General features: G+C 49.8%; 1 protein-coding gene across 1 annotated transcript in view; it reads right to left on the reverse strand.

Annotated features, from left to right (window-relative positions):
• Positions 1-216: 216 nt before the first annotated feature.
• RNF216 (ring finger protein 216) overlaps positions 217-12,404 on the reverse strand; it is an 83,324-nt gene continuing 71,136 nt past the window's right edge. Inside the window, exons 16-17 of the mRNA XM_062588423.1 lie at positions 5,100-5,169; positions 217-4,454 (exon numbers count right to left, since the gene is read on the reverse strand). Of these exons, the coding sequence (XP_062444407.1) occupies positions 4,135-4,454; positions 5,100-5,169 (390 nt within the window). The 3' untranslated portion in view covers positions 217-4,134. The remainder of the gene's footprint in view (positions 4,455-5,099; positions 5,170-12,404) is intronic.

Below are 12,404 nucleotides of genomic sequence, written 5' to 3' on the forward strand. Positions count from 1 at the left end.
CCTCAAAAGCATTTGGAACATATTAAGCTTTTACAGGAGGGTCAAATGTTTTTTGCCTTGCAACTTTTACAGTTTTTAACTGCTCAGGCTGAGATCTGGCAAAACAACCCTGCTTGCTCTCCTGTCTATCTGCTGCTGCCTGTAATTACCCTCAACACCGAAACAGCACGTTTCTGGTGCAAGGACGACGTTTCCACAGTAACAAAAGCACAGAGGTGAAAGCCAGAGTGCACAAATTTATTTACAAAAATTCAAATTACAATATAATACAGGAACTTTTTACACACTGAATATTAGAACAGTTTACTACCAGAAGGTAAAGAAAAATATTCTTTTAATAAACCACCTATTTATTTTCGGCTATTGTTATACAAAGTTGCAGAACATGCACATCTTTACAGGGTTTCTTTTCTTTTAATATAATGTTTTGCTAAGTGCAAATACTAAGTTTCTCTCTCCACCTTTAAGGCAAGTAAAATGGGACACTGCAATTAACCACGTTAAGTACCTGTTACAAGATCTACCCAGGCACAGCAACCTCCCCGTCTCCCTTTAAAGGGCAATGGATTTAAGGGGCTGCACGGCAGAACAGGGGTTGGATGTAGAATCCAAAACACCTTTTTTTTTTCCCTGTTGGTTGTGCAGGAAGAGTAATGCTCTTGTACACATCAGTGTGAACCCAACTGGTATCAGAGCCCACAACTGCTCAGAGCCTCTCGCGTTAGCAGGCAGGGGCAGCCACACTCTCCTTGGGCCGCGGAGCGAATTTTAGTCAAAGCTTTTAACAACGTGACTCTTTTTGAGTATTTTCTTGGCAAGAGAAGCACTGACACAGACAGAGCAGGAGCCCAAAGGCAGCCCACGGGCTGGATGTGGAGCTAAGCAGCGCTCTGTGCTCACAGGAGCTGCGTAAAGGACATGAACGCACCAAGTATGGATTTCTCTCCTCTCAGATGCCAGATAAGCTCATCATTTTTGCCAGGGATACATGGGGAATGTTTCTCTCCTCCCAACTCCACAAGACTTTCCCAAGACCCTGGCCATTGCTCCAGAGCAGCAGAACACGCTCAAACGGACGTGCTGAACCTGAACCCACCTTCCGCGAAGGCTCTTCGTGGGGAGAGGCCAGGGACGACCCAGCAGCGCGGCAGCGCCGAGCCCGGCCGCGAAGGCGGACCTGGGCACGGCGCTTCCCTTGCGACTCTACTTGCTGTTCCTCCTTCCACCTTCGCGCTCTTCCCCTCCGCCAAGGCTCAGCTCCGGAGAGCTGTGTATCCAAAGACGCACACGTGAAAAGGCTGGATTACACCACGATCTGCACTAGCGCTCTCAGCTCCGCCGTCCTCATCGGCGCTGCCTGGGCCAGCGGGAGGAGACTCTTCCTCCCCAGCGCACACAAGGCAAGACGAACTCCTGCGGCACCGGCACAACACGGCCTCCAGGAGCTCGTGCTCGAAGAGCGTTTTTAACCACATGCCAACTGCGAGAAGGGGCAGCGCAACGAACCCGCTCCTCCGCGCGAGACCACCCTCCCACTTCGGTTTCACCGTGCAAGCCAGACACCAGATGAAGTCAAGCGACCAGCTGGGGCCAAGCAGGGAAGCACAGAGCTGGTTGTCCTCGCTGCCAGCTCAGACCCGGATTACAGCAGCGTGTTATCCACAGACACCGGCCCGAGACTCGGGAAGACCTGGCGTTACCGACTTCCTTCCGGGAGACGTCTTCTGTTCCAGCTGCGTTTAAAGCACTCGTGCCTGGTGCACGGGGTGGAAGAGGTTCTTCCATGGGCCGGTTTGCGCCACAGCTGGGGCTCCCAGCGGAGCAGCTGAGCTGACCCCCGGCTGTTCAACCTACCTCGGCGGCTCACCAACCCACACGCGCGACCCAGCCACGGAGAAGGCCTGGAAAACTCAGTCCATGCCGGCCTGCGAGACCAAGTGTTTAAGGACAGGGTCGCCCTTCTCGAACGGCGAGAGCCCGCTTGCTCTGACCACAACTCTGGGTAAAATCAGAGCCCACCCAGCAGGGCCAGTCTGTCGGCACAACCCTCTGCCAAATCCGGCGCGACACCACCGCTCCTGCCTCCTCCAGGAGTGCCTTGGTATAAGGTAGGATTGAAACCTGGCTAAAACCCAGCTGAGCAGCAATCGAGAAGCCACTACGGCTCCTGGACTACTTCCAGAAATAAATTAAAAAAAATAATAGCAGCAAGTGAATATCCACTCGGTTATTAATGCTAGAGACACCGGTAGTGGGGAACGGGAACAGATCGCTTCCCGGGGCGCGCTCCCGTCCGTGGGAAGCGTCAGAGAGGGCAGAAATTGCTGCGCCCGCTCCAAAAAGCGGGGAAGTCCCTTCTGCGAAGCCATCCCAGCGGCACCGACGCCGCTGCCGCGGCCGAGGCCGCCTCTCCCTCGGGGACCGTCCCACCGAGGGCCCCGCTCGGCCCCCTCCTCAGCCCGCGGCTCGCTCAGCGCCCGAGCGGTTATGGGGCGCCGCAGGCTAGGGAGGATTTGACAGAAGTCAAGAGGCAGAGGCAGGGAGTTTTTAACCTAAAATCCAAACAGTCCAATAGACACCTGGATATTAATATACAGGAGAGAAGGAAAAAAAAAAAAAAAAACCCACAGACGGGAAGCGAGCTGAGCCAGTTCTCAGCAGGGAAGAGCAGGATACAGCGCAGACCAAAATTCAGGGAAATGCTGCACACTTGGACCAGTGAAAACCAGTCCAACATTTCCGGGAGGAGATTTTCCCCCTCCAGCCGCTCGCCCTTCCAAAGCAGGGGCTGCACGACACCGTACAGCAGCAGCCAGGCAGAACGGGCTCTGCATCGACGCTCTTCTGCCAGGCTCAGCACCTCCGGTCAGCTCAGGCAGCTATCACACCCCTCTACTTCTCGCAAGGCAGGCTTGCTTTTCCTAAATCCTCACTTCCTAAGCCCAGCAGTACTTACGTTTGCCTTTTAACACAATCTTCTGAAGCCAATTAAACCAAAATACACGTTTTCAGACATTATTAAACATATCGGAAGCAGCCGGCTTCCTACAGCCCAAGACAACGGTCGCCTGTTCGTTCGCAGCGATCCTAACGAACAGGAGGCTCTAGGCTTACAGCTGCCCGCGTGCATAACTACACAGGTAGTTACTAATTTATGCAACAGCGCACACAGCACTCAACTGTTTACACACCTAACTGGGTATCTGCCCAAGCAGTTCTGTAAGGAAGTATGCAACCGATGCTCCGGGGGCTTCTACCGACCGTGCGGCAACTGCTGCCAGAAGCAGACGGGGATTCGGGATGCCCAGATCAGAACAAACCCAAGGCCACATTTTGGAAGCTGCGAGGCACCCACCTTTGGGGAAAAAATTGAAGCCTTTGAAGGGGGTAATTTCAGTTTTCCAAAATTAAGGTGCCCAAGTCTTGTTACTTCTTAAAGCCCTGAGACAGAACACGGCTCTGGGCCTCCTACCACGATCTGAGCAGTACCTGGCAACAAGATGCCTTCTGCACCCCACGACTCCCCCTTGCAGGGTGATAAATGTCCAATATGCTAGTTTTAGTTGTTTTCAACACTTTTCTGCTGGGGAATGATAGCAGGTGACAAGACTACTGGAAAACATGGAAATATCATTATCTCTGAACCCCAGCATCACGCTGCTTTCCAGGCAGAAGGCTGGGGCAGCCGAGTCCAGGTATTTTGTTACTGAAGGTCTTACTCAGACGCCAAGCCTCCCTTCCCTTTCCCCAGGGCTCAGCCTTGACCATGTGGCAGCTGCTCTAGCCGAAAGAAAGGCAGGATTTTTGGAAAGCTGTGCTGCCCCCAAGGAACAGCTGCATCCCTGTGTTCCACAAATGCCACCTTCCCTCGGGTTTTGCCAAACCAAAGCATCTGGATGCCTAGCACAGGAAGAGACTCTTGGAAATGCAGCACCAAGCCCTGTTCCAGCACAGGTCAAAACGTCTGATTGCAAAGAGAAGCTACAGATATGGGTGCTGTGCAGGTACGTGTGAGACAGAGCAGTTCCCCTTGCAGCTGGCTAAAACGAGAGTGGCCGAAGCAGGAAGAGGGCTGGGATTACGGGGGTGGCTTTGCCCTGCAGTGACTCTACTCCGAGTGCCATTTGAACCAGGTCAGAACCGGTGTCGAGGCTGAGGGCCAAAGTGCATAGGCAAGTTGTGCTCCAGCTGAACGTTGATCTGGGGAAAATCATAGTTCACCCTCATGTTAGGCAAGGGGGGCACGTAGGGGGCAGGGATAGGGCCTATGTTGAGGGGGATGTTATTGTACATGGGACGGACAGGAGGCAGCGGGAAGGGAGGGTGCACAAAGGGGTAAGGAGGCATTCGGGGCTGATGGAGGTTCTGAGGAACAGGTCTGGGGATGACTTCAACTCTCTGGATCTTCTCCATGGGCTTTTCCACAGGTGGGCCGATCCGCTTGAAACTGTTCTCTGTGGAGGGAGGGAAAAAAGAACCAGTTGTCCTACAAACAAGACTGTAGGCCAAGCTCAGTGAGTTTTAAGCTTGCTAGTGGCACCTTCCATGCCCTTCTCCAGCACACTCCTGGCGGCATCTCAGTTTGCCGCTCATGCTCCCTCCTGCCTTCCAGGTACCACCAGGCACAGGCCAGGCTGGCTACTTTCAGCAGCACAAACGGGGAATAAATCCTGCTTGCGAGGGTGCAGAGCTGCCCCTTGTATGCCCCGGTACCCCCACCACAAAGCACAGAGGTTACTCTGCCCTTCAGCTACTTCACCAAGCGGAGAGGAGACACAGGTCTGCTCGTGCACGATACCCCTTGTGCCTTGGACACAAGCCTCGTGTCTCCCTATGTTCCCAGCTAAGGGCCTGCAAGCAACAGCACTTCTAAAGTTGAAGTGGTTCCCACAGCAGGGAGGGGATGGGGGCTCGCACTCTTCTCTGGAGCAAGCTCCCAGTGAAGCATGGTGCAGCACGGCACTACCGAGAAGCAGCTTGCAAGCGGCTGCACCTTGGGAAGAAGTCAAAGAACCAGAAATTTGTCAGCAGCCAGCAACCACGTGCTCTCCTGTCATCTTCAGTCTGATCTCTAGTTACAGATAAAGATTGTGACTTACCTCCATTTTTCTTCCTTTGCTCCTCTTCAGCCTCTTTCTGAATCTCTTGGATTATCTTCTCATCATCTTCCTAAAATTAAGAGTATAAAAAGTCAGCAGGCTAACTTCTGCTGCAGCAAGTTTCCATTCTCTCATCACTGCTGCTTGCTTTTCGGCATGTGCTTGCCCACTCCCTCTACCTCCTGCAAAAAATAAATTGAGCCAAACAGTTCTCATTTGGGAGTTGACCTAGGTTTAGTGACAGGGTAAGGCTGCAATAGGGGACAGCAGCACAAGTATACCGTACGAAGTATGACTACGAGGCTTAGATCAGCTTTCCAGGAGTTCAGTGCTAAAATTCATTGGGTTGATAGAAACCAGAGAACAGCAACCCAGCTCCACACAACCAAAGAGTTGCAGGAGAGCTGTTAATCTTTTAAATGGCAATAGTCTATTAAATATTTACACTATGCTAGCACTTCTACAGTTTTTGGCCCAACAGCTGGAATTAACACAACTTAAATCCTGGCTCTAGTAGCTAAGTGGTGCTGTAACAAGGCCATTTAGATCTTATCTGTAACTTTGAGGAGGATATAAATCCTAATATGTTTCTTTTAATGTCCATCTAGAAGTTTTTAGTAAAAATATTCAAACCTGTTGCTCAAAGAGAATACAGAAGCAAGCCAGGAACTGAAAGCATCCTCCAGTCCATCATCTTCCTCATTTTTTTTCAACCCAAGCTAGTAACAGCAGGACCTAACAAAGCAGGTAATCCTGAGGTGGCTGCAGGTGTCTACAGAGCTTGCATTTACACTACCTTCTGTTAGATCAAGAGAGCAGGATGGACAAAGACAGCCTCAGAAGACTATGCAAGTCCTGAGCTAGAAAAGCATGCCTGGAGGAACAGGCCTCAGCGCCAACCACCCACAGGGCCAGGCAGCTCTCAAACCTCAAGCAAAGCCATTCTAATACTGGCACAAAACCAGAGAATTGCTCCAATTTTTGCTTCCACATCACCTACCCACTCCCAAGAGTGGCTGCGAAAAATGAGTTTTTGTTGCAGCACAACAGCTATCAAGGTAATAAAAATCACACCAAATAACTGAAGTCACAACTCCCTTTCAGTGCCAGGCAGCAGATGCTTCTGGCACACGTACACCGATGGCAACAGTGGTCTTTCTGCTCTTTGCAGGGCTTCATTCTTTGCCTTGCATTCTCTGCCTTGCATTCTCTGGGATGAAACACTACCTGGCGTTTCTGAAGACAAATGAGAATAGTTGAGCTTCCTGGACAACGTCTGCACTTGATGTTAGTTAGGAACAAAGGCCAATAACAGGAGCTGCTTCATGACACAGAACGCTTGCACCAAGCAGCCTGGGCTTATCTGGGCATCTGAAGGAGCATTTGGTTTGCTTCAGCAGTCCATTTGCAAACGCTAAGAGTGGAACAGGAGAGAAATTCCAAGTCCTACATACTCCACAATGTGCAAGACTCTGCCTAGTTTTAATTCAACATATTTCCAAGATTGCCAAAACTCATAAATTTCTTCCTGAACACTCTCAATGTGGAAAATATCCTCTATTTTGAAGAGTGCTCTGGGACTAGCTTATAAAACATGCTTCATGCATGTAGCCATGCTGACATTACCTTAAGTCTAGTCAGCTTCTTAACTCCAATCTCACAGTCCTGTACATGTCTAGCAGCAACGCCTGGGAAGCTTGCTAAGACATCCCCCTCCTTCACCTACCAGATAAGGTTTCCCTGGGAGACCAAAGTTATCTTAATCTGCAGAAAGCCAAACTCAATACTTCCCTCTCTTTGATTATTCTTTGAGTCATTGGTTAAAATTAAGACTTTCCAGTAGGTGCTTTTCCCCCCCCCCAAACAGGCTGCTTCCATGGACTGTTAATTATAGCCTATCTCCCTCCATAAAAAGGGCTGAAGAATGGCTCTTCTGAGCCTATACAGAACTTCTAATTACCCTCCAAGTATCAGATTGCTAGTTTCCCTGGCTGGAGAACAACACAACCTGGGCATGCTCAGCAACAGGCAACCAAACATCCTGCAGTCCTTTACTTTCCAAGCAGCTCTCTCAATGGGTGGCCAAAAGCTTTCAAGTCCTCCCAACAAACCAGAAAAATGCACCTCCATTTTTTTTAATTACATGATAAATAAAAAAAAGGAATATTTTATCTTCAACTGAACAGCGTCCTATCTCCTTCCCTCTTGCAAAGGCATAATTCTCACCTTAAAATCTAGAAACACGCAGAAGGGTCCCTTCTTACTAGCAGCTTCTGCTCTGGTCCGAGTCCTGGGATAACTCCCCGAAAGGGTGCTTTCCGTTCTGCCACGGCACAGAATCAGCCCAGACGCTGTGAACCAGCGAGCTCGGAGCCAGGCTGACTCGCTGAACGTCCCCTTCTGTTGCAGCCTCTGCAAGTCCAGCTGTTGGTACCAGTCAGTCCTTGGATGCCTGAGGAACCGGACACCCCAACAGCGCCTGCTTTATGAGATCCTCCTGCGGCGAGGGCTGCTCGCCCTCCTCCCCGCTGTTTAAACTGCAGCTGGCCTCCAGGCTAACGCCAGCCAACTGCCCGCTGGGGCCGGGGGCACCCAAAGCAGCCCCGACTCCAACCCTGCAGCTCCCAGAGCGCGGGGCGAATGCGAAACAGCAACCCCAACCGCTAGTGCCCCAACACAACGTCCGTCTCGCAGGGACAACGTCCAACAGATCAGCTTTACCCACTGCTGCCAGAGATCCCTGTCCCACCCTATCCGCTCTTGATCTCCGAGCGCGCACGAGCCTCGCAGCATGCCCTGGAGGCAAAAAAAATCCAGATGACTGCAAGCCTGGAGCGACGACGACACACCTGGAGGGCAACGATGACAAGCCCAGCAGCCTGAGGCTCTGCCCAGAGGGTGCCCGGCCAGCCAGCCGCCTTCACGTACTACGGACGAGGAGATTCGCTATTCTGCCTTCCTCGCAGCCAGGGCTAGATGGGCCCCATGTCCCCGACGGCCTCACGGATTAGGGTCCTGCTCCAAAAGGAATTGACCCAGGAGGCAGCCGCAGCGCAGACCAGAGCAAGGGCACAAGAAACCAAGAATACAAGCTACCAGCTTTGCTGCTTCACTGCTGATAGCTTCCCAAAAGAAAAAATACACCTTAAGAGGTATTTATACTTAATCCCACATACCAAGCTTCGACCTAGAAGTTTTTGCATCAGTTTCTGATAAAGTGGAGTCTTAACATAAAGAAAAATACACTACACTGTGCACCTTCCTACTTATAATCAAAGCCTGGCATTACATTTGGCAAGTCATCAATGCACGCAGTTCAATACCTGTAGGACTTCGGAAAGATCCATGTTCTAGCTGGAACAAAAAGCTGTTGTACACAAATACGTAAGGTAATTTTAGGACATACTCATGAGGGAAATCTAATGCCACAAGCTCTGCTCTTACATACTGCACTGGCACAGGTCAAAATTAAAAAGTAAGAACAAGTCTCAGTGCTGCAAAGATTCACCAGGTACAACAGTGATGTTTTTGCAGTGCAGAAAGCCTTATATGTCCACTTTCCTGAGTGGGTTCAAGTCCCTTAGTAGAAAATCAGGTTGTAATTTTAATAGCCTGTTCACAGGCTGACCCACACACCCAAAAAAGCTCGAGGGGGTTCTCAGCACCAGCCAGACCGCCCACTTTCCATGCAGGGAGGCGACCTGGCCCCCTTCCCGCAAGGGAAGGCACGGGGCAGCGCGATAGCGCGGCCCTTCCCGTGCTCCACGGCATCGCAGGAGAGGGGAGGTGGCCAGGCACAAAAGGCAAAGGAGACGAGATGCATTTGCGTTCCTTATCTGCAAGCACTCCATAAAATGGATAAGATTAGACTCTGCTTTTTAAACGGCAATACAGGACTGAGCTTTTCCCCCAGACAGGTAACAAGATGCTTTCTGCAGATCCACCCTGAATCCCATGGACCAAAAAAAACGCACGCGACTCAGTGAGGTGGCCATTAGCTCACTGGTCTTCCTTTGCAATCCAACGGATGCAGAAGGATCTGGTTACGCTTTGGGATACAGAAGGGTTTTCCTTGCAGCCATCTCCCGTTGAATTCGGGGAATGCGGAGAGCACGGAGCCAATCACAGCCGAAAGGGTGGCTCTGCCTCAGCTCATGGCGGTCCGTGGACGGATTAAATAAAGAGCTGGGCTTGGTTGCTAAGCAAAGCACCTTTTCACTGCAACAAGTGGGAGGCAAATTTCAACAATGCTCTTAGAGAAAGAGCATCCAGCATCTGCGCAATGCTCTGCCTGCGCACAAAGAAAGCGGCCGGAAAAACAAAGCAGTCCATCAGGAAAGGGCAAACAGAGCGGCAGAGGATAAAGAGGAAGCTCCGCAAGCCGCACAGAGATAAAGCCCTCAAATAAAACCTCTTCTGCTCAGAACAAAAACGCTATCGATAAAGCTTTTCTTTTTCTTTTTTTTTTTCTTTTTTTTTTTTTTTTCCAAATCTATTACGTTTTTTGGTATCTTCCTTAATATTAAGTGTCACAGGAGAACGGCTGCCTGCCTCCTGGAAGAAGGGAAACTAGGGACCTGGCAGCTATTCCTGGGCTGTGCTCCCCACCCCAACCTTTAGAAAGCGCTTGCAAGCACGCTTACCACCGCAGCCTCCCCCCTTCCTGGCTTTTACTGCTTTCTTTTTCACATACGTGTGGCCACAGCCGTTACTAATAAACTTGAAATGATTTTCACAACAGACTTCCAATAGACTAAGGGGTTTTGTTTCAAATCATTCCCAGATCAGCTGCAGAGAGCCTGAGCGAGAACAGGCGGAGACTGCTGCATGCGCAATGCTGGCGACAGGAAACGAAACGGGGGATAAGAGCAGCCTGTGCTGCAAGCAGAGCAGGGCATCTGCAGGGCTGCAGCAACAGGGGGCCAGCTCAGGGATGAAGGACACCGGCATTTCAGAGAGGCAGCGTTATTTTAGCAGTAGACATTCCCTATCGATGGGTTTCTGTGAATACCATGAATTTAACCATGTGCTTACGATCAAGCCATTTTAGAGCGTGTCATGAAGAAACTAAATCTGGGGGAGCTCCCCCCCTGCTGCAAGCTTCCCCTCCCTCCATCTACTGAAGTCAGCGTTATGCACTTTATGCATTTCCTTAATGCATCTGAACACAGTCTTTGCTCAACGTCTTCTGTTTACAATACTGGAAAGAGGGGTAATTGCAAACACCTTATAACGGTTAGCCTTCTGCTTTGAACTTCAATGATGGGTGCCTGGGACTGTTTACAGCGCCATAAGAGTTACTGAAAAACGTCTTAAACTCTAAAGCCAAAAGAAAAGGCTGCTCTGTAATATTACTGATAGTCCAAAGAGGAGGAGTATTAAATTAAAAATACATGTGACAGCAAAATCTGGTTTACCAAAGCAATCAAAATGCATTAGTCGAATTGCATCACGGTATTTGTACAAAACAGCTGAAATGCAAAGATTGGCCTGATGTTCGCTACAGACATTTAGAAGTCGGGGAAGGTTCAGCCTTGAGGCCCAGCATTTGCTGTTTGCAGATTCAGTTCTCACCACTCCGTCCTTGTGCTATGTTGCTGGAAATATTACATCAGCCGATCGTATAACCAGCAACAGCTCAGAGAGCCGCCCGAGCCAGAGCTACCATGGGCTGCAGAACACACGCGCAAGGATGTTTGGGCCAAGCAGATCACGGCGCGGAGCTCCTCGCACGCATTCACCTCCTACAGAAGCGCAGGGCACCGATTAGCTGTAGAACTGCAGCGATTAAACGATTGCTGCCTGCTACCCGGGAAGCTGCTGACCACAGCCTGCCCGCAGCTTGCCTCAAAACATGCAAATACTGCACCAATACTTTCTAATTAAACTCAAGTCTGATTACAGCACAGGGACAAGATTTTTAGCTAACCTTTTATTTTGGGAAATTTTGAAGTGTCTGTTTTATTCTCTCAAGATCATTTGAGACAAAGACTAACAGATGCTGCAGTTCCTGGAGGACTGCCTTTGATTTGTTTTTAACCCAGGCTAATGAATAGATTTACTTGTATGTTCTCAAGAATCATTCTAGACTCGCAGAAAATGTTACACATTTGGAAAAGAACAAAGGTTCTCTGTTTTAAAGGAAATTGAATTCTGCCTTAAATAATGGAGAGTAAGACTCAAAACAGATTCTTAACAAAAGGCACAGAATTATCCAACTCAAACAGAGAGCTAAAGTTTACACCTGTGAAATAAGAATGGACAATGGTACTGCGACTGTGCCACGGGTCCGCTCTAGACCGTTCTAGTTGAGGTTATACATGTATTCATCAGAAGTCAGATGAAGACTGAAGAGCCTCCAGGAAGACAGAGCAAAAATGCCCTGTCACACTAAAAAAACCCCACGCTCTGGTTCTGTGTTTGCAGCAGAGCCTAACATAGGGAGGTGAGTGGAAGCTTCTAAGTGATGGGCTGCAAATTCCCTAGAGATGACCCCACCTTCTCTTCTCCATTCTTACATGCATGAGGAGCATGGCTGCGAACGTGTGAGCCCCCAACATACACACTCTTCCCATACCACACAGCACTAGCCTTCTACTGACACCAACAGAACAGAGAAATTTGAGTAAAAATGAAACAGATGTTAAGAAACACATAGAAATGATGCCAACATGCTGGCCTACAGAGCAGGAGCAGGAAGAGTCAATTGGGTCGGCACCTTCCCTGGCAAAGGACAAGATAGTTCTCATACAACAGCCTTTTGCTCTTTCTTCCCCAAGATTCAAATGCGCTCCCACTGCTTACATCTACCATGTTAACTCCTGCTTTCATGACCCATACTAGAGTACAGATCAACCAGCTTAGGAATGAGCCATAATATCATCCTTAAAACCAAACTGTTCTCCATTTTGAGTTTCATGTTATTCTTTGCACTGCGGGCAGGACACTCACCCAGCCTCAACTCCTCAGCCCACCAATGCTCTGTCATCCAAAAAAGCACAGGCAGTGCCAGCTCGTTGCTGACAGTGGGAAATTTTTCTTTGCCACAGCACTGGTTAATTAGAGAGCTGGAGAGGGCCTGGTGACAGTGCACTCTTTGTGTTGTTTATTTATTTATTTTTAAAATACAGTATGAGCTTTTTGAGAGGGCCTCATGTTTTCTCTGGCTCTGCACAAATGCCATTACCGAGCCCAATCGGCAGCCTCACGGGAACAAAGGACTCTCGCACTGCCGAATGCTGAATCACGTCCCGACGGACAACGGGACGAGCGGAACGGGACGCTCGGGACTCCACAACCAGGGCT

The sequence above is a fragment of the Rhea pennata genome, chromosome 15, assembly GCF_028389875.1.
Source record: "Rhea pennata isolate bPtePen1 chromosome 15, bPtePen1.pri, whole genome shotgun sequence".
NCBI classification, from domain to species: Eukaryota; Metazoa; Chordata; class Aves; order Rheiformes; family Rheidae; genus Rhea; species Rhea pennata.